Genomic DNA, 23,009 nt, shown 5'->3' on the forward strand with positions numbered 1-23,009 from the left:
GGGCTACTGGGGGGAGGGGGACGGCGCGGGCAAGGGGCTACTGGGGGGAGGGGGACGGCGCGGGCAAGGGGCTACTGGGGGGAGGGGGACGGCGCGGGCAAGGGGCTACTGGGGGGAGGGGGAGGGCGCGGGCAAGGGGCTACTGGGGGGAGGGGGAGGGCGCGGGCAAGGGGCTACTGGGGGGGAGGGCGCGGGCAAGGGGCTACTGGGGGGGAGGGCGCGGGCAAGGGGCTACTGGGGGGGAGGGCGCGGGCAAGGGGCTACTGGGGGGGAGGGCGCGGGCAAGGGGCTACTGGGGGGGAGGGCGCGGGCAAGGGGCTACTGGGGGGGAGGGCGCGGGCAAGGGGCTACTGGGGGGGAGGGCGCGGGCAAGGGGCTACTGGGGGGGAGGGCGCGGGCAAGGGGCTACTGGGGGGGAGGGCGCGGGCAAGGGGCTACTGGGGGGGAGGGCGCGGGCAAGGGGCTACTGGGGGGGAGGGCGCGGGCAAGGGGCTACTGGGGGGGAGGGCGCGGGCAAGGGGCTACTGGGGGGGAGGGCGCGGGCAAGGGGCTACTGGGGGGGAGGGCGCGGGCAAGGGGCTACTGGGGGGGAGGGCGCGGGCAAGGGGCTACTGGGGGGGAGGGCGCGGGCAAGGGGCTACTGGGGGGGAGGGCGCGGGCAAGGGGCTACTGGGGGGGGGGGCGCGGGCAAGGGGCTACTGGGGGGGGGGGCGCGGGCAAGGGGCTACTGGGGGGGGGGGCGCGGGCAAGGGGCTACTGGGGGGGGGGGCGCGGGCAAGGGGCTACTGGGGGGGCGCGGGCAAGGGGCTACTGGGGGGGGCGCGGGCAAGGGGCTACTGGGGGGGCGCGGGCAAGGGGCTACTGGGGGGGCGCGGGCAAGGGGCTACTGGGGGGGCGCGGGCAAGGGGCTACTGGGGGGGCGCGGGCAAGGGGCTACTGGGGGGGCGCGGGCAAGGGGCTACTGGGGGGGCGCGGGCAAGGGGCTACTGGGGGGTGCAGGCAAGGGGCTACTGGGGGGTGCAGGCAAGGGGCTACTGGGGGGTGCAGGCAAGGGGCTACTGGGGGGTGCAGGCAAGGGGCTACTGGGGGGTGCGGGCAAGGGGCTACTGGGGGGTGCGGGTAAGGGGCTACTGGGGGGTGCGGGTAAGGGGCTACTGGGGGGTGCGGCCATGGAGGGGGGGGTGACGGCCAAGCATTGGCGATCGTGGTATCGAGGGTGGCAGCCTACAGATGTGAGGGAGGCGTCCGTGTTGTTGGGGGATGGAAGATGGGTGATCTGTGGGGCAGATGTGGAATGGGATGTGATGGGTTGGTGGGGGCGGAAGGGGTCAGAAGGGGGACAGAATGGGGGCCGATGGTGGGCAGAAGGGGGTGTGGCAGTTGGTTAGCTGAATGGTTTAAAAGAGGGTGGTTAGGACCTAACTGCTAGGGCATCATTCGCTAGTTCCGAATAAAACAATGCCACAAGGGTGACAATAAAACAAGCGAGACCAACTATTCAAAACAGAGAGAAAAGAAAAACTACAAGAATGACGGAAGGGCAATAAACACTTAAATGGACTAAAGAGGAGAAGAAAACCATAGAAACACAATAAACAGGTAGAAGAGATTAGAACGACAATACAAATTTCCATGGCTGGCTGACCATGAGAATAAGAAGGAGAAGCCAGCCACTCTGCAAGACATTAAAAGCTCTAGAGTGGAGGACACACAGGGACAAATGACATGCACTCAAACTTAGATCAAATGATAAGTCCCACCCTAACAAATAAAACGTAAAACTAAATCAGCCGCTGTGGCACTGGCAGATAAAATTAGCGGCAACGAGTACAGTAACCCAAGATTTCGTCACAGGGCAGTCAAAGTGGGACAGTGCACCAGAATATGGGCCACTGTGAACTGTGCCGCAGCGACACTGAGGTGGGTCTTCACGGTAGAGGTGGGTCGCCCAAGCATGGCCAATGTGGTGCGGGCAGAGAACCACGGAGTCCCTGCGAGTGGTCCTCATCGAGGACTTCCACACATTCATAGTCTCCTTAACAACAGACAGGTTTTTGTGCACACTGGGGTTATGCCATTTTGTCTCCCAAAGCCGAAAAACCTGGTGGCATAAAAACAATTGCTGGTCAGTTATTGGAATGCCCATCTCCATAAGAGGTTTCCATGTAGCCTGTTTGGCCAGCCTGTCAGCAAGTTCCTTGCCTGGGATTTCAACATGTCTTGAGGTCCACACAAACACCACTGAATGACTGGACTGTACTAGGGTATAGATGAACTCTTCAATGGTTGCTACCAAAGGATGATAAGTGTAGCACTGGTCGATAGCTTGTAGGCTGTTCAAGGAGTCAGTACACAGAAGAAATGACTCCCCAGCGCATGAACAGATGTGCTGAAGAGCACGAGATATAGCCACCACCATCGGTGTAAACCACTTCACGGCCTCGGCACACGTCAAGAATCGAGAGGAAGTGACAGCGGAGAGCTGTGAACTGTGAACTGAGTCCTTTGGGCCATGTCAAAGATCCAGGTGTACGCGAATGGACCTCGAGTATAGGTGGTAAAAGCAAGGACTCCAGTTCAGACAGAAGGGATCGAAGGCGAACTGCAATTGTAAGCCCTGATCTGGGCTGCCGAAGTGGGGGATGAACCACCGTGGGTGGGAAGAGAAGATGGTAATTTGGGCACTCATGAGAACTATGAATGTGTGCAACAGAACTGATGAGCAGTTGTGCAACAGAGGGACTCCAGCCTCCGCCAGGACACTGGTCACCAGACTCGTCCTAAAAGCTCCCATCATGAGTCGAACGCCACAGTGGTGCACTGGGTTGAGTAAACACAACGCTGAGAGTGCCGCCGAAACATAAACCACACTCCCATAGTCAAGGTGGGATTGATCAAGGTCTCTGTAGAGCTTCAAGAGAGTAGAGCGATCTGCACTGCAATTGGTGTTGTTCAGGATGCAGAGGGCATTGAGGTGCTGCCTGCACTGCCACTTAAGCTGACAAAAGGTGAGGAAGCAAAGTCAAGCGGGTGTCAAAAAACAGCCTAAAAATCGATGTCTCCACTACATGAGGGGATTGTCAGTAAGGTAAAGTTCTGGTTGTGGATGAATGGTATGATGCTGAAAGAAGTGCGTAACACATGACATTATGGCCATAAACTGGAAGCTGTGGGCTAGAGCCCTTGACTGTGCCTGCGGATGACTCCCTGTACGTGCAGCTCAGCAACATTAGTACTAATGGAGCAGTGCGAAATGCAGAAGTCGTCTGCATACAGAGAGGGTGAGATGGATGGCCCTACAGCTGTTGCTAGACCGTTCATGGCCAGTAAAAATAGAGATACACTCAATACAGAGCTCTGCGGCACCCCATTCGTCTGGATATGGGAGGAACTATGGGAGAGACCAATTTGGAAAGTACTGAGTGACAGGAAATTCTGGATAAAAATCGGGAGCGGGCCTCAGAGACCCCACTCGTATTATGTGGCAAGGATATGATGTCGTCTGGTGGTGTCATACGCTTTCTGTATATAAAAAAAAAGACGGCAACAAGGTGTTGATATCTGGAAAAGGCTGTTCGGATGGCAGACTCGAGGGACACAAGATTATTAGTGGTAGAGCGACCCACCGACACACCATATGTTCCAGCAGCTTACAAAGAACGTTGGTGACACTGATGAGCCGATAGCTATCCACATCAAGCATGTTATTTGCCAGGTTTGAGCACTGGTATGATGGTGCTCTCCCACCAGTGCGATGGAAAGACGCCATTGCACCAGATCTGGTTAAAGATCATGACGAGACGTTGCTTGTAGTCAGACAAGAGATGTTTGATCATCTGACTGCAGATCCGACCTGGCCCAGGAGTTGGGTTGGGGCAATGTGTAAGGGCACTGAGGAGCTACTACTCTGTAAAAGAGGGTGTTATAGGGTTCACTGTGGCGTGTAGTGAACGAGAGGACTTTCCCTTTCATCCGCCATTTGAGAGTGCGAAAAGCTGGGGGGTAATTCTCCGACACAGAGGTGCGAGCATAGGGCCCAGCAAAGTGCTTGGCAATCGTGTTTGCGTCAGCAGATAACACGCCATTTATGTTAACACCGGGAACACCTGTTGGCATCTGGTACCCAAAAACTCATTTGATCTTCGCCCAGACTTGGGAAGGTGACCTATGACACCCAATGGTCAAGATGTATCTCTCCCAACACTCCTCTTTCCGTCATTTTGTAAGTTGGCGAATGCAGACATTGAGCCGTTTAAACGCTATGAGGTGATCCAGGGAAGGGTGCACCTTATGCCGCTGTAGAGCTTGCCAACACTCCTTAATTGCCTTAGCGATTTCTGGTGACCACCAAGGTACTGACTTTCGCCGGGGGCACCCTAAAGAACAAGGGATTCTGTTTTCCACTGCAGAGACGATTGTTGTAGTTACCTGCTCAGCCAGCACACTGATGTTACCATGTGGGGGAGATTCAATGGTGACAACAGAGGTGAAGGCTTCCGTGTCTACCTTGTTTAAGGCCCATTGGGGCAGACGTCTGTGGGCCTGATGCCGGGGCAGTGACAGGAAGTTGGGGAACTGGTCACTACCACACAAGTCATCATGTGCTCTCCAGTGGATAGATGGCCAGGACTGCAAACGAGAGATCAATGGCTGAGTATGTGCCATGTGCCACACTGAAATGTGTGGGGGCACCTGCATTTAAGAGGCAGGGGTCGAACTGAGATATTAATTTTTGACATCTGCCTTGGCCAGTAAGCACAGTGGTACCTCACAAGGGGTTATGAGTATTAATATCTCCCAAAAGTAGGAAAGGTTTAGGGAGTTGACCAGTAAGTGCAGCCAATGCGTTCAGGGGTACTGCACCATCAGGGGGAAGATATACATTGCGGACAGTTATTTCCTGCTTCGTACTTATCCTGACAGCCACAGCTTCAAGAGGGGTGTCAAGGGGCACAGATTCACTGCATACTAAGTTGAGGACATTGACACAAACTCCACCTGACACACTATCACAGTCACGGTTCTTGTAATATCCCATACAGCCATGGAGGGCAGGGGTCCATATTTTCAGTAACCAGGTTTCCTGAAGGCCAATGCAGAAAGCAGGTGTAAAGCTTATGAGTTGCCATAGCTCAACCAGGTGGTGAAAAAAAACAGCCGCGATTCCATCGGAGGATGATGTTATTGTGAGGGTGGAAAGGCATCTGGGTGCAGTGGATTTCTGCAGTCTCAACACGTGGTGCTGGAAGTGCAGTGGGAAGACGTGACCCAACTTCCAGCACTTAAAGCACCGCATAGGAAGAGAGACATATGGTTTAACGTCACACTGGTTAACCATCATCTTGACCTTTTCAGGTAATGAATCACCCTCGAAGGCCAAGACGAAGGCACTGGTAGCAACCCTGTTGTCTTCGGGTCCACTGTTAACGCGCGAGATGAAATGAACACCCCGCCACTCCAAATTGACGCGGAGCTCGTTGTCAGACTGCAAGGGGAGATCACGATGGAAAATGATCCTTGGATCATGTTGAGACTTTTATGGGGAGTGACAGTACCAGGAATATCACCCAGCTTGTCACAGGCAGAGTAGCACTTGGGATTGGGCTGGGAATGCTGCCTGAATCAAGACTGCACCATTTCACATCTCGAACAGCGCTGTCACTTCTCCAACTTACCCTCTATGTGTTCAATGAAAAATTGAGGCATTGTATGTAGAAAGGAGTCGCAATCAATTCTGCTACAGACTAAAAACCCGAGGCACATATGGCTCTCTCCATTCTGTAGCCCTACATTCCTTCCATGGTGTAGCAAGGGAGGGAAACAATTTAGGGTCATACCTGTCAGCACTGTATTCGATCTTGCCCTTCTTAGAGACTACTGATGCCGTACAGTCACCTGCAAGAGATGACTTAGTCCACTTCAATGCGGGTCATCCACCCTGATGCCTCCCACTCCGTTCAGGGGCTCTCCCCGCAGGCGTCACCCCCACCCAGCCACAGTGAACGTCAACTGGCATGATGGCCATTGCCATGAGTCCTGGTGCTCCAAGAAGACAGGCATGTACTGCGGGAAGGGTGGAGAGGGGGTGGAAGGAGGGGAGAGAGGGGGGTGAGGGAGAGTTGGAGCGGGGAGGGGGGGTGGGAGGGGGGAGAGGGAGGCTAGTGTGAGGGGGCGGCGAGCAGCGAGGGGGGCGGCGAGCAGCGAGGGGGGCGGCGAGCAGCGAGGGGGGCGGCGAGCAGCGAGGGGGGCGGCGAGCAGCGAGGGGGGCGGCGAGCAGCGAGGGGGGCGGCGAGCAGCGAGGGGGGCGGCGAGCAGCGAGGGGGGCGGCGAGCAGCGAGGGGGGCGGCGAGCAGCGAGGGGGGCGGCGAGCAGCGAGGGGGGCGGCGAGCAGCGAGGGGGGCGGCGAGCAGCGAGGGGGGCGGCGAGCAGCGAGGGGGGCGGCGAGCAGCGAGGGGGGCGGCGAGCAGCGAGGGGGAGGATGAGGGGTGGGGGGGGGGGAGAGGGAGGTTGGCAGGGGGATTGTGAGAGTGCTGGAGAGAAGTCTCACCTGTGTAGTTCAGTGAAAGTAGTGCTCAAATGGAGTAACCAAATACATCACATAATCAAGGAGTTTTTGGAATCATCTAAGTTGTGAAATGCAGTAACTATATGGTCAAGTTTGCGATTTGCCACAGTTTGGCAGAGGCCATTCATTGAAGTGGACAATTGGTTACGTGTCTTATCCACATAGAATGCTGTACAATTATTGCAGCATAGCTGATATATAACGTGGGGGGGATTGTGACAAGCTAGATTACAAGATCGAGCAATTCTCGCTGGTTATCCTACATTATCACCTGACTGGCTATGACTAATAATAATGAATTGTCAACAGCAGCATGCAACGAAAAGTGCTGTGAACACCCAAAGTTCAATTTAGCCGGACATATAATTCAGTTCACAAATGGCAGAATCTTTTGTGACAGTAGTATTATCAGATAGAAACTATGGAGGTGGGAGGAAGATGGACAACAAAAGTACAGATAGCTTTTAAAAGCATTTCAGTTAGTTATCATTATGTATCTACAAATATACAGTATTCTTTACTCTTTAACTAGAACCATCTTTACACAAAATTTTAAGTACAATGTTTACTTAAGAATAGTATACATGATTAAAGTAGGACTGAACACGAGTTACAACCATAGGAAAGCAACAACAAGAGATTACATCGCAGGCAATAAATAAGGGTTTTCTCATCTTCCCATCTCACAAATGTTCATTTCTCCACTCACCTTCCCTCTAGATTTAACTTTCATCGTATTCTCATGTAACCTCTCATCCATATGCTCCCTTTCTTACATTTCTTTGCCCAAAAGCTTGGAATTCAATGATATTTCATTTGCTTCAACTGTTGCTGCTACTGATCATGTTAGAATTCAACAAGTTTACTCTATTAGATGATAATTTCCTTTAAGATTATGCCTATATACATTACACTTTTAGCAACTCTGATTTAATGGCTTTGCAAAACTCAAGAGTGGAGGAATACATTTCATTGGGCACACACAGTAAACAGTTCAACAACCATCACCAGCATCATCAGAATGATGATTGCAAGAAAAGGTTAAGCAAAATTTGTCTTACCTCTATCTGCATTTTGAGATGCATCTTGAACTTTGAAAGTAGAGCTAAAAATATTGCAAGAGAAAGTTCAAAAACTTCTGGGACGGATGAAACTCCATTCTTGGAGAGAGCAACACACAAGTACTGTTTTATGGCCGTAACAAACATTTCATTTGCACGAAAAACTGGACCAGCATTTTGCAAAATAGATAGTAACAGATGCAATGAAAGAATCTTTGAACGAAGCTCATGTGATCTGAAATATAAATTCATCAAATAATATTCTTTACAAATCAAACATATGTACACAAATTGTTTCTAAATGTTTTTCATTTCAGTATTACACTAGAAGGAGTGAAACAACATCCACATAAAAAGCACAATATACAGTATTGTTTCTCAATATTGAAATATAATATTTACAGTAGAAGCAACCAAGAATGACAATGTTGGGGAGAATTAGATGGAAATAAATTATGGAACTTCACAGTTAACTTGCAAATCATATATTCTCAGAACACCTTGGCCAATGGCAGTAAATGATTTCTCCACTCATGTCAATCCTCATTACGTGAAGAAATTTTAGTTCGTAGGCTGTGTTCAGATGAGTGGAACATTAATGGAGAAGTAGCTACTTGCAGCTGCACAGTGTCATTGCTTGCAAGCTGGATCACCAATAATGGGACTGCAATCAGGCAACAGGAGCCACAGTGCTATGGGCTATGAGAATAAACCAAACGCTTCACATGGACGGCACAGCAGGAGAGCAAAAAGGAGCCAGCTCTGTGAGCAGAGAGGCCAGTTTGGGACATAACAAGACAAAATTGCTCCCCTTGCTACGCTTTTACTCCTTAAATAAATAATATTTTTCTGTTTCTCTTTACAAAATCCAGCGTTATAATTTTATAGCCCCAATATTTTCTTTCAAAAATGTATAAATTTTCTAAAATAACACATTAGTTAACAAAATATCCAAGTTATAATACCGTCAAACGGGGTGGTTTTGGACACCGGGGTGAATTCTGACAGTATGGCTTATTTGCTCTTCGCCACTGCATAGAAACAAAGAGTTACTTATTTTAACGTCCATGAGCTGGTTATTTTAAGCACAAGATTGCATTTATCGCTTTCCAAAACTCTTTATTTTGCGTCAATTGTTTCCCTAGAAGTGTTAAAAATCCATGCATTATCGTAAAGTGGAAACTTTCTATTGTTGCGCCGAGTTGGAAGTTATTGTAACCGTAATTGTCGACGCGCTCAGTAGCTAACAGCATTGAGACAATTTCTGTACAAATTTGTCTAGTTCCTCATGCAAGGTTATAAAATAACGACAGTTTTTGTAGAACTGTGTACTGTGTGGGGTGATTTTGGACAATGCCAAGAACGTATAAGAGCAGGAGAGGTGCTACAGTATGGTGTAATTATGACGCGGAACTTTTAGATAAAGCTGTTTGTGACATTCAGAGTGGTAAATTATCATACAGAAAAACATGTGATTTGTATGGTATATCTAAATCAACCCTACAAAATAAAGTGCAGGAAGCACATCCGAAAAAAATGGGAGGACAGCCAGTGCTAAATAAAGAGGAAGAAATGTTGAAGCAAAGTATCTTGAGGGCTGCACATTGGGATTTTCCTTCACTAAATGGGATATTAGATATTTAGTTAAAGGCTACCTTGATAAATCTAGCAGAATAGAGAAGAAATTTTGTAATATCTTGCCAGGAGAAGAATGGGTGCATTTATTCCTCAAACGACAGTCAGAAGATCTTTCCGTTCGCTTAAGCGAAAATATTAAATGAGCTCATGCAGAAGTGAAGAAAGAGACTTTATTAATTCTTGCAAAATAAAAACTTATCTGTAATATATAAAATTTATTATATCATTCCATAACACTTACTCCTAACAAAGGGCTCCCTTAAAATGTGTAAAATGTCACCAAACTCAAATAAAAAGCAAGTAGAATTTTTTTTTCTTTTTTTTTTTCTTTTTAATACTGTAACTTCGGACAGAGATTTAAAAAACACTTGTCCGAAATCACCCCAATCCATGGGGTGATTTGGACACTTTATTAACTGCCTCAGATAAATATACCTACGCACACACGTTCTGGTTCTGGGATATTTTATTCGTTACACATATACCCTACCACTTCCATAACAATCAATTTAACCTAACAATATATACGAAAGTTACAATCAAAATAATGACAAAACCATCCGAAATCATCCCGTTTGACGGTACATTACTTTCCAGAGAAGTCTTGGCTGTTGCGACGAAGCAAGCTGGGATATTTTTATTTCCCCTCTTGTTTTGCCATCTGCATCCTTAGAATTCATTTTTTTTCACTTTTAACTAATTACCATTAACATACGTGAATATAATCTGCATTTTCATAAAAGAGAAAGGATGGTCCCCAGTTTTGAAGAATATAACACCAGATCTAATTTTGTGCTTAGTTTTATGTATGACATTTATTTTCTATTTTTTTTTTCGACTATTCCTAGTTAGTATCTTTTGTTATAGGGTGAAATCAGTAATTGTTTTGTAACTTAAATTCTATTGCTGATGTATAAACAAATAGAAATTCTGTACTAATTATAAACGTGTGGAGGAACAACTAATAGTATTCTCAAAGGATCTATTTGGTTCTATTTGAAAACATGTTAGCACAGTCAGCGCTTAATTAATTCCGAAGTAATTAGCAGTTTTGTCTCAACTATTGTTTGCATTACGATATATGTTAATTTCATCATTTAAACAAATAATTTGGCCTAAACCTTGTAGTAGAAGAAACTGTTAAAAGGAAAGAATTTCTCAATGTATTCAATTAATTTAATGAGTTGAGTTTTAATTGCAATTTCTGTAAATTTAACTTCAAACCATGTGTAGTTTCAGTACCTATTATTGTGAGGATATATATAGGCCTGATTTTTGGTCCTGAGTCAGTCGGTCCACAGCCGAGTTTCAAACAAGGAGCCTGTATTGGTTAGAACAACAACAATGCACCTATGAAGTATGTGTGACAAAATTAGGCCATGTGTTAAAACAGTGACAGTGTTTGTTCCATATGTACCTTGTTATTCTTCAACAACTGTTTGGTGAGGTTTTTACTGCTAGTAGATGTTCAGTAGTAAACTACTGTAGCAGTATGTGGATGTTCACCTGCAAACTATTAATGAGGCTTATCGAAAGTTAAACATAGTGCACTGGCCATATTAAACATGTATATAGGGGGGTTGTGAACAGTGAAAGTAAACGACTGTGAAATGCAAATGTGCACCCATCAGCTACATCATTTAAAGTAGTCCTGTTCGATTTCCCCACCCCAATTTTCAGCCAGTATAGCAACGCAGTACGTCAACACCGAGGGGGAGGGGGGAGAAGAAGAAGAAGAAGAAGAAGAAGAGCGGACCACCACAGTGTCTTTGAAAATCCTAATATACAAGAAAACTTCCATGTTGCAAAACAGAAGATACAATTTTTCCAATTTCTGACTCTACAGCTAATTAATAAAGATAAATTAACTGCCTAACTTGTTTTTGTATGTTTTATTTTTGCTGCCTTTTAACTAAATATCTAAAATCTAATATCTCTATTTCAATATATTTTAATATCTGGTCTAATCAAGTCTACTATATATAGGCAGCACAATAGAAGCTACAGTCAGTTGCACAGCTCTGTCCATCAAGGGACTGGGACACAGTGCAGTAAATGTGAGGTGCAAAGAATAGTACATTCTGTGGCGGTAAGTATAACGTTTGCAAGGTATTCTACCTTGTCATCACAACTGGGGAAATGTTATTCGGCCAAGGTTGCCACAGAGGAGCAAAACCTCCAGTCAGCCTTGGAAAGCTGCCAGTTGGGTTTACATGTAGTTGGGGTACAAGTCAGCAAATGGATAGCACATGGGAAATGTTTGCTCGAGTATGTGTCAGACAGAACAGACCACTTGAGACAACGGGCAAGCTGGGCAGTGCAGAATGAGAGGTCCAAATGGTAATAGGTGTGCATGGAGTCTGAAAGAAATATGGGTGCTCCAGCGTTAAGGGAGATGAGGTTAAGTTGATAGAGAAGGTCAGCCAAGAGGGCACATAGGTCCTGGAAGAGCTCCATAGGGGATGGTTAGAGTAATCAAGCAGCAGGAAGGGGTGAGGGAGTTGACCGATAAGCTGGAGGAAGTCTGCCCTGGTGACACTGAATGACGGAGGGATGTGGAGGTTACAAAGAGAAAAGGTGACACAAGGAAGGAAAATGCGGACTACAAAAGCTTGCAGCTGGGTGTTCAGTGAAATGGTTTGACTATGAACGTCATCCCAGTTGAGCAGCATGTCTCTCCCATGAAGCGGAATGCCATCCTCGGGAAGGAAGGTCAAAGTGGACCAGAAAGAAGTGCGAGAAGCCAAAGCATTCTAATTTTGCTTCCTGGAAGCAGAAAACAAGTGGACACTGCAATTCCAAGAAAAGCTGTAATTCCTCCTTGTGGGATCTAATGCTACAAATGTCCCATTAGAGGAGATTGCTACAAACATCCCATTAGAGGAGACTCATGATGGGAAAAAGGACGGAGTGAAAAAAGTAAGGGTTGTCACCTCGGCGGGTGCCAAATGCCAGTCTTTGAAGACTCACTGCTACAGGGCGCAGGATCCTGTTCCACGAGATCGACAGAGGCATCGGCATTTTCAGTGTGTCAACTTGCAAATTCTAGGGCAGAAAAATGGTTGGTGGTGTGCACTGGTGAAATGAAGGTTGGGTGAATCAGGGTACCACATGGTGACACCATTTAAGAGGTACGCCGAGTCAGCAAAGGAAAAGACAGTTTGCCTTTGTTTGATTTCTTGGAGTCATTGTGGTTGGCAGAGGAAGATTCAGATATTTGTTGGTGGAGGGACGTAAAAAGTCTTTGTGGGAGTACTCTTTCTGCCCTTTCCAGCCTGTCGGTTGTGTAGCAGGTGTTATCGCCGCCAGAGGTGAAGATGTGGTGGCTTGTTGCACAGCTGGAGGAGGAGGAGATGGGGATACTATAGTGACACTGGGCAATTTTTTTAACCATGCTATGGAATTTGAGGTCGCCAGTCTGCATGGCTGTGTCTTTCATGGAGTGAGATGTAGCAGGAGTGGTACTATGAGTGCCAGATGGTAAAAGGCAGGGCCTGCAACTAGCCCACAGCTTGTGAATGACAAGGTAAGGCACTTTTTCCTTCACCTGGATCTCCTGGACAGCCTGCTCATTAAGAAACATGGGGCACTCTCTGGATCAGGCTGCAGGATAACAACAGCAATTAATACAGCACGTAGAAAGAGGCAGACAGTCACCCTCATGACCATTCCTACCAAAAATAACACATTTAGCCACGTTTTGACAGGACATTTGAGTATGGTTGTAACATTGACATTGGTAGCAATGCATTCGGGTTTGGAAGGTACAGTCTCTTTTTTTTTTTTTTGGGTTTAAGGGCGCTCAACTGCTGAGGTCATTAGCGCCCAGTCACTGTTGTTAGAGCACATGGAATCTGGTAAAAACTCAAGGGGATGGAGGGGACACCAGAAGGACCTGACAAAGACGCAGACAAAATAAGTAAAAAGATTAAATGTCTTTGGACAAGCCAGTTAAAGTTATAAAACGCAGAATACGAGCAGCTGCTCGAGCGTCATCAGCTAAAACATCCGGTAAAGTAGATGGCAGGGACAGGACAACACGAAATTGACTAAAACGGGGACACAACAATAAAACATGGCGCACTGTTAATGCCTGACCACAAGGGCACTGCGGGGCTGGGTCACCGGAGAGCAGGTAGCGGTGGCTAAACCGGCAATGCCCAATCCGCAACCTGGTCAGAAGGACCTCCTCGCGCCGAGATGGTCGGGAGGATGTTGTCCAAGCAGTTGGGAGCGGTTTTACTGCCCAGAGCTTGTTTCCTTGGAGGGATGACCAAGCATCCCACCACAACGACACAAGCCTCTTACATACATCCCCACGAACGTCGGATGACGGGACACAATGGGAGGCTGGCCGAGGCAGGAGGACTGCAGCCTTGGCTGCAGCATCCGCAGCCTCATTCCCAGGCACTCCTACATGTCCGGGAACCCACAGAAAGCTGACAGAACCACCATTATCAGCGAAAGAATGGAGGGACTGCTGTATCCGTTGAATCAAGGGATGGACCGGATAGGGAGCTCCAAGGCTCTGAAGAGCACTGAGTGAGTCAGAGCAGAGTACATATGATGAATGGCGGTGGCGGCGGGCATACTGAACGGCCTGATGGAGAGCAAAAAGCTCGGCCGTAAAGCTGGAACGTTGGTCGAGGAGCCGGTATTTAAAGGTGGCGGCCCCGACGACAAAGGCACAGCCGACACCATCGTCAGTTTTGGAGCCATCGGTGTAAATAAAGGCGTGACCAGCAAGTCGAGCACGAAGTTCGACAAACCGTGAGCAATACACTGCAGCCGGAGTACCCTCCTTCGGGAGTGAGCTGAGGTCGAGATAAATATGAACCGGAGCCTGGAGCCAAGGTGGTGTCGGGCTCTCACCCTCTCTGAAGGTGGTAGGGAGGGCAAAATCCAATTGTCGAAGCAGGCGACGGAAGCGGACTCCGGGGGGAGGGGGGGCGGGCAGCAGGGCAGACACATACAACCCGTACTGACGGTCGAGAGAATCGGCGAAGAAGGACTTGTAAGAGGGGTGGTCGGGCATAGACGACAGCCGGTAGGCATACCGACACAGCAGTACGTCGCGCCGGTAGGTCAACGGTAACTCGGCAGCTTCAGCATAAAGACTCTCGACAGGACTAGTGTAAAAGGCTCCGGTCGCAAGACGTATCCCCCGATGGTGGATGGAGTTGAGCCGGCGTAAGAGGGACGGCCGAGCGGACGAGTAGACGAAGCTCCCATAATCCAGCTTCGATCGGACTATGGACCGATACAAGCGAAGCAGGACAGTGCGATCCGCTCCCCAAGATGAACCGCTAAGAACTCTGAGGACATTAAGGGAACGTGTACAACGGGCCGCCAAATAAGAGACATGTGGAGACCAACACAGTTTCCTGTCTAACGTGAGCCCTAGAAACTTAGTTGTGTCCACGAATGGGAGAACAACGGGACCGAGATGTAAGGATGGCAGAAGGAACACTTTATAGCGCCAAAAGTTGATACAAACCGTCTTTTCTTCAGAGAACCGGAAGCCATTTGCCACGCTCCATGAGTAGAGGCTGTCTAGACAACGCTGAAGGCAGCGCTCCAGGAGGCATGTTCTCTGGGCACTGCAGTAGATCGCGAAGTCATCGACAAAGAGAGAGCCTGAAACATTAGGTGGAATGCAATCCATAATTGGATTGATCGCGATGGCAAAAAGGGCTACGCTCAAGACGGAGCCCTGAGGCACTCCGATCTCCTGGAGGAAGACGTCGGACAATACGGAACCCACACGTACCCTAAACTTTCGATCCTTTAAAAAGGAATCAATAAAAAGGGGCAGGCGACAGCATAGGCCCCACCTGTGCATAGTGCGGAGGATACCTCCTCTCCAACAGGTATCATAAGCCTTCTCCAAGTCGAAGAACACGGCTACCGTTTGGCGCCTTCGCAAAAAGTTGTTCATGATGAATGTCGACAAGGTCACAAGGTGGTCAACAGCTGAGCGGCGGCGACGAAAGCCGCATTGGATATTAGTAAGTAGCCGTCGAGATTCAAGAATCCAGACTAACCAAGCATTAACCATGCGCTCCATCACCTTACAGACACAGCTTGTAAGAGAAATGGGGCGGTAACTAGAAGGAAGGTGTCTATCCTTCCCGGGTTTGGGTATAGGAACAACAACAACGGCGTCACGCCAACGCATGGGGACTTGACCTTCGGTCCAGACGCGATTGTAGGTACGAAGAAGGAAGCTTTTGCCCGCCGGAGAAAGGTGTACCAGCATCTGAACGTGAATGGCATCTGGCCCCGGAGCAGAGGACCGGGACAGTGCAAGCGCACGTTCGAGTTCCCGCATAGTAAAGGGGGCATTATAGGTTTCCAGATTCAGCGAGTGGAAGGAAGGTCGCCGAGCCTCTTCTGCCTCGTTCCTGGGAAGGAAGGCAGGATGGTAATGGGCGGAGCTTGAAACCTCCGCGAAAAAGCGGCCAAAGGCGTTGGAGACAGCCACAGGATCAACAAGGACCGCATTACCTGAGGTCAGGCCAGGTACCGAGGAGTGGGCCTTAATGCCCGACAGCCGACGCAGGCTACCCCAAACGACGGAAGAGGGAGTAAAAGTGTTAAAGGAGCTGGTGAAAGAGGCCCAACAAGCTTTTTTGCTGTCTTTGATGACTCTACGGCATTGCGCTCGGAGTCGTTTGTATTCAATACAATTCGCCAACGTAGGATGGCGGCGAAAGGTGCGTAAAGCACGTCGTCGAGCACGGATAGCGTCCCTACAAGCCTCGTTCCACCAGGGGACGGAAACGCGACGTGAAGAAGAAGTAGTACGAGGAATGGAACGTTCGGCAGCATTGATGATAACAGCCGTGAGGTATTCGACCTGACTGTCACAACTGGGAAAATCGTGGTCCGGAAAGGTCGCAGGGATGACTAAAGTCCCCAGTGAGCTTTCAGTATGTTCCAGCTCGAAGGACGTGGGGATGGGGTGTGGTGCAGGAGACGAACGACACAGGGGAAGTGGTCACTCGAATAGGTGTCAGAAAGGACATACCACTCGAACCGACGGGCAAGACTGGTAGAACAGATCGAGAGGTCCAAGTGGGAGTAGGTATGAGTAGAGTCTGAGAGGAAAGTCGGGGCGCCGGTATTGAGGCAGACAAGATTGAGATGGTTTAAGACATCTGCCAAGAGTGAGCCTCTTGGACACGATGCAGGAGAGCTCCAAAGGGGATGATGGGCATTGAAGTCGCCAAACAATAAAAACGGCGGGGGAAGCTGAACGATCAGGTGCATCATGTCAGCCCGACTAACAGCAGACGACGGTGGAATGTAGATGGTACAAACTGAAAAAGTAAAAGCAGAAAGAGTAATGCGGACAGCTATTGCTTGGAGTGGGGTGGTCAATGGGATGGGATGGTAATAGACATCGTCCCGAACGAGCAACATGACCCCACCATGAGCTGGGATACCGTCCACAGGGGTGAGGTCATACCGCTCCGAGGTATAGTGGGTAAAGGCAATACGGTCAGTCGGGCGCAACTTGGTTTCCTGGAGTCCAAGGACGAGCGGACAGTGCAGGCGGAGGAGCAGTTGTAATTCCTCCCGATGAGATCGAATACCTCTTATGTTCCAATGAAACAACGCCATCGCTAGTCAAAAAGTCGGGGGAACGAGACGGGGGAAGAGCTGGTCACCTCGACGGCCACGGAGGGCCGGGTTGCGAGAGAACAACGCTACAACCGACGGGAGGCGGATCCGGTTCCATCGGCTCGTCGCCAGCTGCGGCCGTTGTCCCTGGTTGTGTAGGAGGGGCAGCATCATTTGCCGACGAAAGGCCAGCTGAGCGCCTGGCAGCAGAGCGTCCCGGCGAAACTGAGGACGGCCGGGAGCAGCGACTCACGGATGGAGTGTCAGACGAAACGCGCCGGGGTGGAGAGAGGGATAGAGACTTCTTCTTGGAGGCCTTCTTGGAAGGCCGAGGAGGCACAGGGATGGTGGGCTGGACCCGAAGAAGGTCCTCACGTGCGGGGTCCGTTTTGGAATGCCGGACCTCGGAAGCTGGGGTCCGGAACGTTTCCCCGATGGACGCCTGAGAAGAGGATCGCTTCTCAGGTGGCGTGGGGGGAGAAGGAGGAGGAAGGGTGGCCCCTGGGGCAGAGGGGGTGGGGGCCACGGGGGAGGAGGATTTGGAAGGGAGGGATTTGGGAGACGGAGCCAGAGCCCCCTGATGGGCGGAGGAGGCGAAGGGGGGACAGGATAGGGGTGAGGATAGCGCGGAAGGAGTGGACACAACTGAGGCAAACGAAGTGGTCAATGGCACGGGATGGAGGCGGTCATACTTCTTCCTGGCCTCAGAATAAGAGAGCCGATCCAAAGTTTTGATTTCTTGTATCTTCTTCTCCTTCTGATATGCGGGGCAGTCTGAGGATCTAGGCGAGTGGACGCCAGGACAATTAACGCACCGAGGTGGTGGGGTGCATGTATGTTCCTCACGAAGAGGATGTCCACAATCGCCACAAAGGGGCGCAGCCTCACACCGTGACGACATGTGCCCAAAGCGCAAACACCTAAAACAGCGCATAGGAGGCGGGACGTAGGGTCGCACGTCACACCGGTAGCACATCACCTTTACCTTCTCCGGGAGAACGTCCCCCTCGAAGGCGAGGATAAAGGCCCCGGTGTCGATGCGACGGTCTTTGGGGCCGCGCTGGACTCGCCGGACGAAATGCACGCTTCGGCGCTCCAGGTTGGCCCTGAGCTCCTCATCAGATTGTAGCAGGAGGTCACGATGAAAAATAACCCCCTGCGTCCTATTTAGTGCCAGATGTGGGACAATGGAGACTGGGATGTCCCCTAGGCGGTCGCACGCCTGGAGCGCCGCCGACTGTGTGGCGGAGGTGGTCTTGATAAGAACGGACCCTGAACGCATCTTGCTGAGAGCCTCGATTTCCCCGAAGATGTCCTCAATGTGCTGAACAAAGAACATGGGCTTGGAGGTGGCGAATGTCCCCCCATCGGTTCGAGAACAGACCAAATAGCGGGGGAAGTACTTCGCCCCAAGCCGGCGGGCCTGTCCCTCCTCCCATGGAGTGGCCAAGGGGGAAAGGGCAGGAGAACCAGAACTAGAAACGGTACCTTTTCTTTTGAAAGACTCGGCCGCAGAGCGACCTGATACGTGGTGACGTTTCATCTGCGAAACGTCCACCCCGATACCACCCACTCCGACCAGGGGCTCTCCCCACGAGCGCCACCCAGCCACAGCAAGGGCCACCTGGCAGGATGACCATTGCCGGGAGTCCTGATGCCTCAAGGAGACGGGCATCTACTCCTTGGCCGACGTGGGGAGGGTGCAGCTCAGGTATCGGCAGTACGATCCCTGTGTTGTCAGGGGGCTACAACCTAGAGGGTACATGACGACCCCACCACAACGGGCTGGCTACCGTGCTGGATTTCTGGTGCCATGGAAAGTCCATCATGATCGCTGGTGCAGATGGAGATGCACTATGGGCGTAACTTGGACAACCCATCAGGCGTTTAGGCCCAATTTGAGGAATAGTGGGTATGGTTACAACGCCGGTGCAATGCTGAGTGCCAAGGTCTTAGTGCACTTAGGACCAGTGGTACACCACGTAAGGTGTCCTTCCCCAAAAGGCTCGTACTTCTGTAGAATTTTGAAAAATGGAGGTCAAACCCCAAGGGGGACCATAACATGGAAGGCCGAAACGGTTGAAACTCCTTTTAGTCGCCTCGTACGACAGGCAGGAATACCTCGGGCCTATTCTTACCCCAGACCCGCAGGGGGTGAAGGTACAGTCAGACTGTGATGACTTCATAGTCTGCTATGATTTTTGATGGAAGCATTATCCTATCAAACATAAGAAAAAAAAAAAAAAAAGAGAGCATGTAGGCACTAAGGTAGCATCAACCTTTTTCATTCCCCAAGTGTAAATAACACCACATGAAGAATTCAACATTCAATGGGCCTCAACATGACCAGGATAGCTGTGGAGGAGTGAAGCTGCAAGCAGTTGTTGGGTTTGAGAGAGAGAATTCGTCTCCAAAAGCAAAGTGCCATTAAGTAAACAAGAACAGGATTTCACAGGGCTGGCAACTGCATCAAAACCTTTCTGAATAATAAACGGATTAACCGTAGCAAAGGACTGACCTCCTTTGGTACATGATACGAAGAGGAACCAAGATGCAGCTGGGAGAGTCTTTAGCCTCATTCTGTTTATGTATAGTAGACATGGACTGAGATGATGATTTACGGCTCATTGCGAAAGAAATCCCCTACGACTGCCAGCATCTCCAACAGCGTGCTCCTTCCAACTGGGAGCCCACTTGGAGAAAAGGTCGCCTGCCTCAGGCCAGTATTACACTATCATATTTCTTTGCCAAAGTTAATATGTCAAATATTTATGTCAAAGAACTTTGATGGCTCCATAGGGCACTTCGTCGAATCTCGCTTGTCGTCAAATAAATATGGTCAACTCTAGGGCCTCACTGTAGATTTGATCATAAAAGTCGTTCGTCATCTGTTCACTGCTATGTGAAATGTAACTGTATTGAGCGCTGGCATCACTAGAGCTATTTGACGTCTTTGTAGTGTGTTTGTAAACACGGCTTCAAAGTTGGTTTGTTCCTTCAACCCCCCCCCCCCCCCCCCTTTTTTTTAAACTTGCTTTGACTAGGGTGAGGGATGAGTAAGGGGCACAGTGCATGCTATTAATTGTGTTGATGGGCAGGTGAATTACGCTGCCACTGAACAAAGACTGAAATACACTCTTATCCATTCGTAAATAATTTATATATGAAGACTTGACTTCCTTCACTTGCAGCTAGCTTAACAAATTTTGCTGAATGCTTTTACTATCTTGACGTAATACCTAGGGCTTCATCCAAGTATGTTTCCTTTTTTTCCCCACAGCTTTTCTTCCAAATACACACTCAATGCAATTGTAGTACTAGCAACTGCAGCACATAATAACAGGTTGTCATACGCCATCTTGAAATTTGATGAAAAATATGATGACATTGTAATACCCCTTTTTAGCACCATGTCAAAGATCTTTGGCAAAGAAATACAATAGTTTAATACTGGCCTTATGTGACTGCTCACACCTCTGGTCAAACCTCCTAAATGTCTAACAGGGGTACATGCGAACCCTACCTGTTGACTGTGGGCTGTGAACTGCGCATTATCCAGTCATCCGTTACATGTCAAATGAATGGGCCGGCCTTCAGGAGTGCACAAGGAAGAAGAAACAAGGCAGAACCTCAAATGCCAAAGCAGAGGAACAGTATGAGATGGAGAATGAAGAAAGCAGGGGGGGGGGGGGGGGAAACAGTGTGGAGAATGTTCTGATGTCAGGTTACTGAAAATTCAGAACATATTGTCAAAAAATATCTGAGATATGTTCCCAATGGGAAGGAAAATAGAATAGTAGGATAGATGGTGACGATTGGTTTGTGCGGTGCTCAACTGCGCGGTTATCAGCACCCAAACAAATTCCCAACCTTTGCTCAGTCTAAACTTGCCACTTTCATGAATGATGATGAAATGATGAGGACAATACAAACACCCAGTCATCTCGAGGCAGGTGAAAATCCCTGACCCCGCCGGGAATCAAACCTGGGCCCCCGTGCTCAAGAAGAGAGAACGCGACCACGAGCTGCAGACAGCAGGACAGACATGCAGCATGGAAGGGAAAAGATGCTCCAAAGGCTGGGCCCTGTGGTAGCCAAGTACAAACTCACCAAAGAGTGGTGAGCCCCCTGGAAGAGGGGGGGGGGGGGGGGTGAGGTATGTAAGAAGGGTACAAGAACAGACCCACAAATTACGGACCAATATCCCTAACTTCTGTTTGCTGCAGAATCCTTGAACATATTCTCAGTTCAAACACAATAAATTTTCTTGATGCTGAGAACCTTACGTACACAAATCAGCATGGTTTTAAGAAACCAATAGTTTGTGTAAAACTCCGCTTTCCATTTTCTCACATAATACACTGCAAACTATGGATGAAGGACTACAGGCAGATTCCACATTTCTAGATTTCTGAAAAGCATTTGACACAGTGCCCCATCGCAGGCTGTTAAAGGTATGAGCATATGGAATAAGTTCACAGGTATGTGAGGGGCTCATAGTCTTCTTAAGTAATAGAACCCAGTATGTTCATCATGTGTACACCAGGGAAATGCGATAGAATTGCTGTTATTCTCTATATACATAAATGATTTGGCAGACAGGATGGGCAGCAATCTGTGGTTGTTTGCTGATGATGCAGTGGTGCACAGTAAGGTCTAAATGTAGAAAAATCTAAGTTAATGCAGATGAGTAGGAAGAACAAACCTGTTGCATTTGGTTATAGCATTACTAGTGCCCTGCTTGACACAGTCAAGTCATTTAAATAAATATCTGAGCATAATGTTGCAAAGCAATATGAAATGGAAGAAGCTTGTGAGGACTGTGGTTAACTTCAGTTTATTGGGAGAATTTTATGCAAGTGTTGTTCATCTGTAAAGGACACAGCATACAGGACGCTGGCGCGACCAATTCTTGAATAATGTTCAAGTGTTTGGCATCTTTACCAGGTCAGATTGAAGGAGGGCGCTGAAGTAATTCAGAGCCAGTTTGCGAGATCTGTTACTGGTAGGTTCGTACAACATGTAAGTGCTATGGAGATACTTCAGGAACTCAAATGGGAATCCCTAGAGGGAAGCCGATGTCCTTCTCAAAGAACACTATCAAGAAAATTTAGAGAACATACATCTGAAGCTAACTGCCGAATGATTCTATTGCCGCTAATATACATTGCACATAAGGACCAGAAAAATAAGATATGAGAAATTAGGGTTCATACGGAGGCATATAGACAGTCTTTTTCCCTCGCTCTGTTTGCGAGTGGAACAGGAAAGGAAATGACTGGTAGTGGAACAGTGTACCCTCCATCATGCAATGTGCAGTGGCTTGTGGAGTATCCATGTGGATTTCGATGTGGCGGGTGGAAACTCACGAGGCATCAAACAGTTTAGTATCACTTCAAGCTGACAGAAGGTAGGGATACATCCTTTGATCTGTGTTTGTCAAAAAATATATACTCTAGATATAGAGAAAACTGACACAGAAATTTTAATAATAGTGTTAGAGGAAATGTATTTAATTTGGGATACAAATAAGTGAAGAAAAGATGGATGGAAACATGAATGGTATGGTATGGTATGGCATGTCATTCACTGTGAATTGTTTCTAAATTTTGCAGGGTATTCAAATACAGAGAGAAAATCTGTTGATAAGTATTTCTTTTAATCTCATCATTTTTAATAATACTCTAGGTTACAGGACCAGCTAGAACTGAAACTGAGTTAATGAGTTATTTGCCACAAACGCATAATGTACTTTTATGCAGAGAACAGTTATCAGTGATAAGTTTTGAGAAACTCTTACACTTCTCCTAATGTTCAAAGTCTACATCTTGCTTCTTCTGGCACAATACAGTAAAATTTACACAACAGCATGTTGCAAACAGACTGATCCAGATGCAGTTCTGATCAGACCCAATAATTATTATTAAACAAGCAACAAAGGACAAGACAGATCAGATATTTATGAAAATAGTTAAGAATGTGATTTCTGAAATACCAGTACTACCTCAGTGGCATTTCATAACAACAGCCATTACTCAACCATTTTGTGGTTGAAACTGTCAGTGAAGACAAGATAAAACACACCTCACTATACTGATAACTCTGCGGCTAAATCTACA

At 48.5% G+C, this 23,009-nt stretch overlaps 1 protein-coding gene across 1 annotated transcript in view; it reads right to left on the minus strand.

Moving 5' to 3' along the window:
- LOC126174966 (brefeldin A-inhibited guanine nucleotide-exchange protein 1) overlaps window positions 1–23,009 on the minus strand; it is a 264,490-nt gene that overhangs the window by 164,530 nt on the left and 76,951 nt on the right. Inside the window, exon 8 of the mRNA XM_049921435.1 lies at window positions 7,627–7,861. Coding sequence (XP_049777392.1) covers window positions 7,627–7,861 — 235 coding nt within the window. The remainder of the gene's footprint in view (window positions 1–7,626; window positions 7,862–23,009) is intronic.

This window comes from Schistocerca cancellata, chromosome 3 (genome assembly GCF_023864275.1).
Source record: "Schistocerca cancellata isolate TAMUIC-IGC-003103 chromosome 3, iqSchCanc2.1, whole genome shotgun sequence".
NCBI classification, from domain to species: domain Eukaryota; kingdom Metazoa; phylum Arthropoda; class Insecta; order Orthoptera; family Acrididae; genus Schistocerca; species Schistocerca cancellata.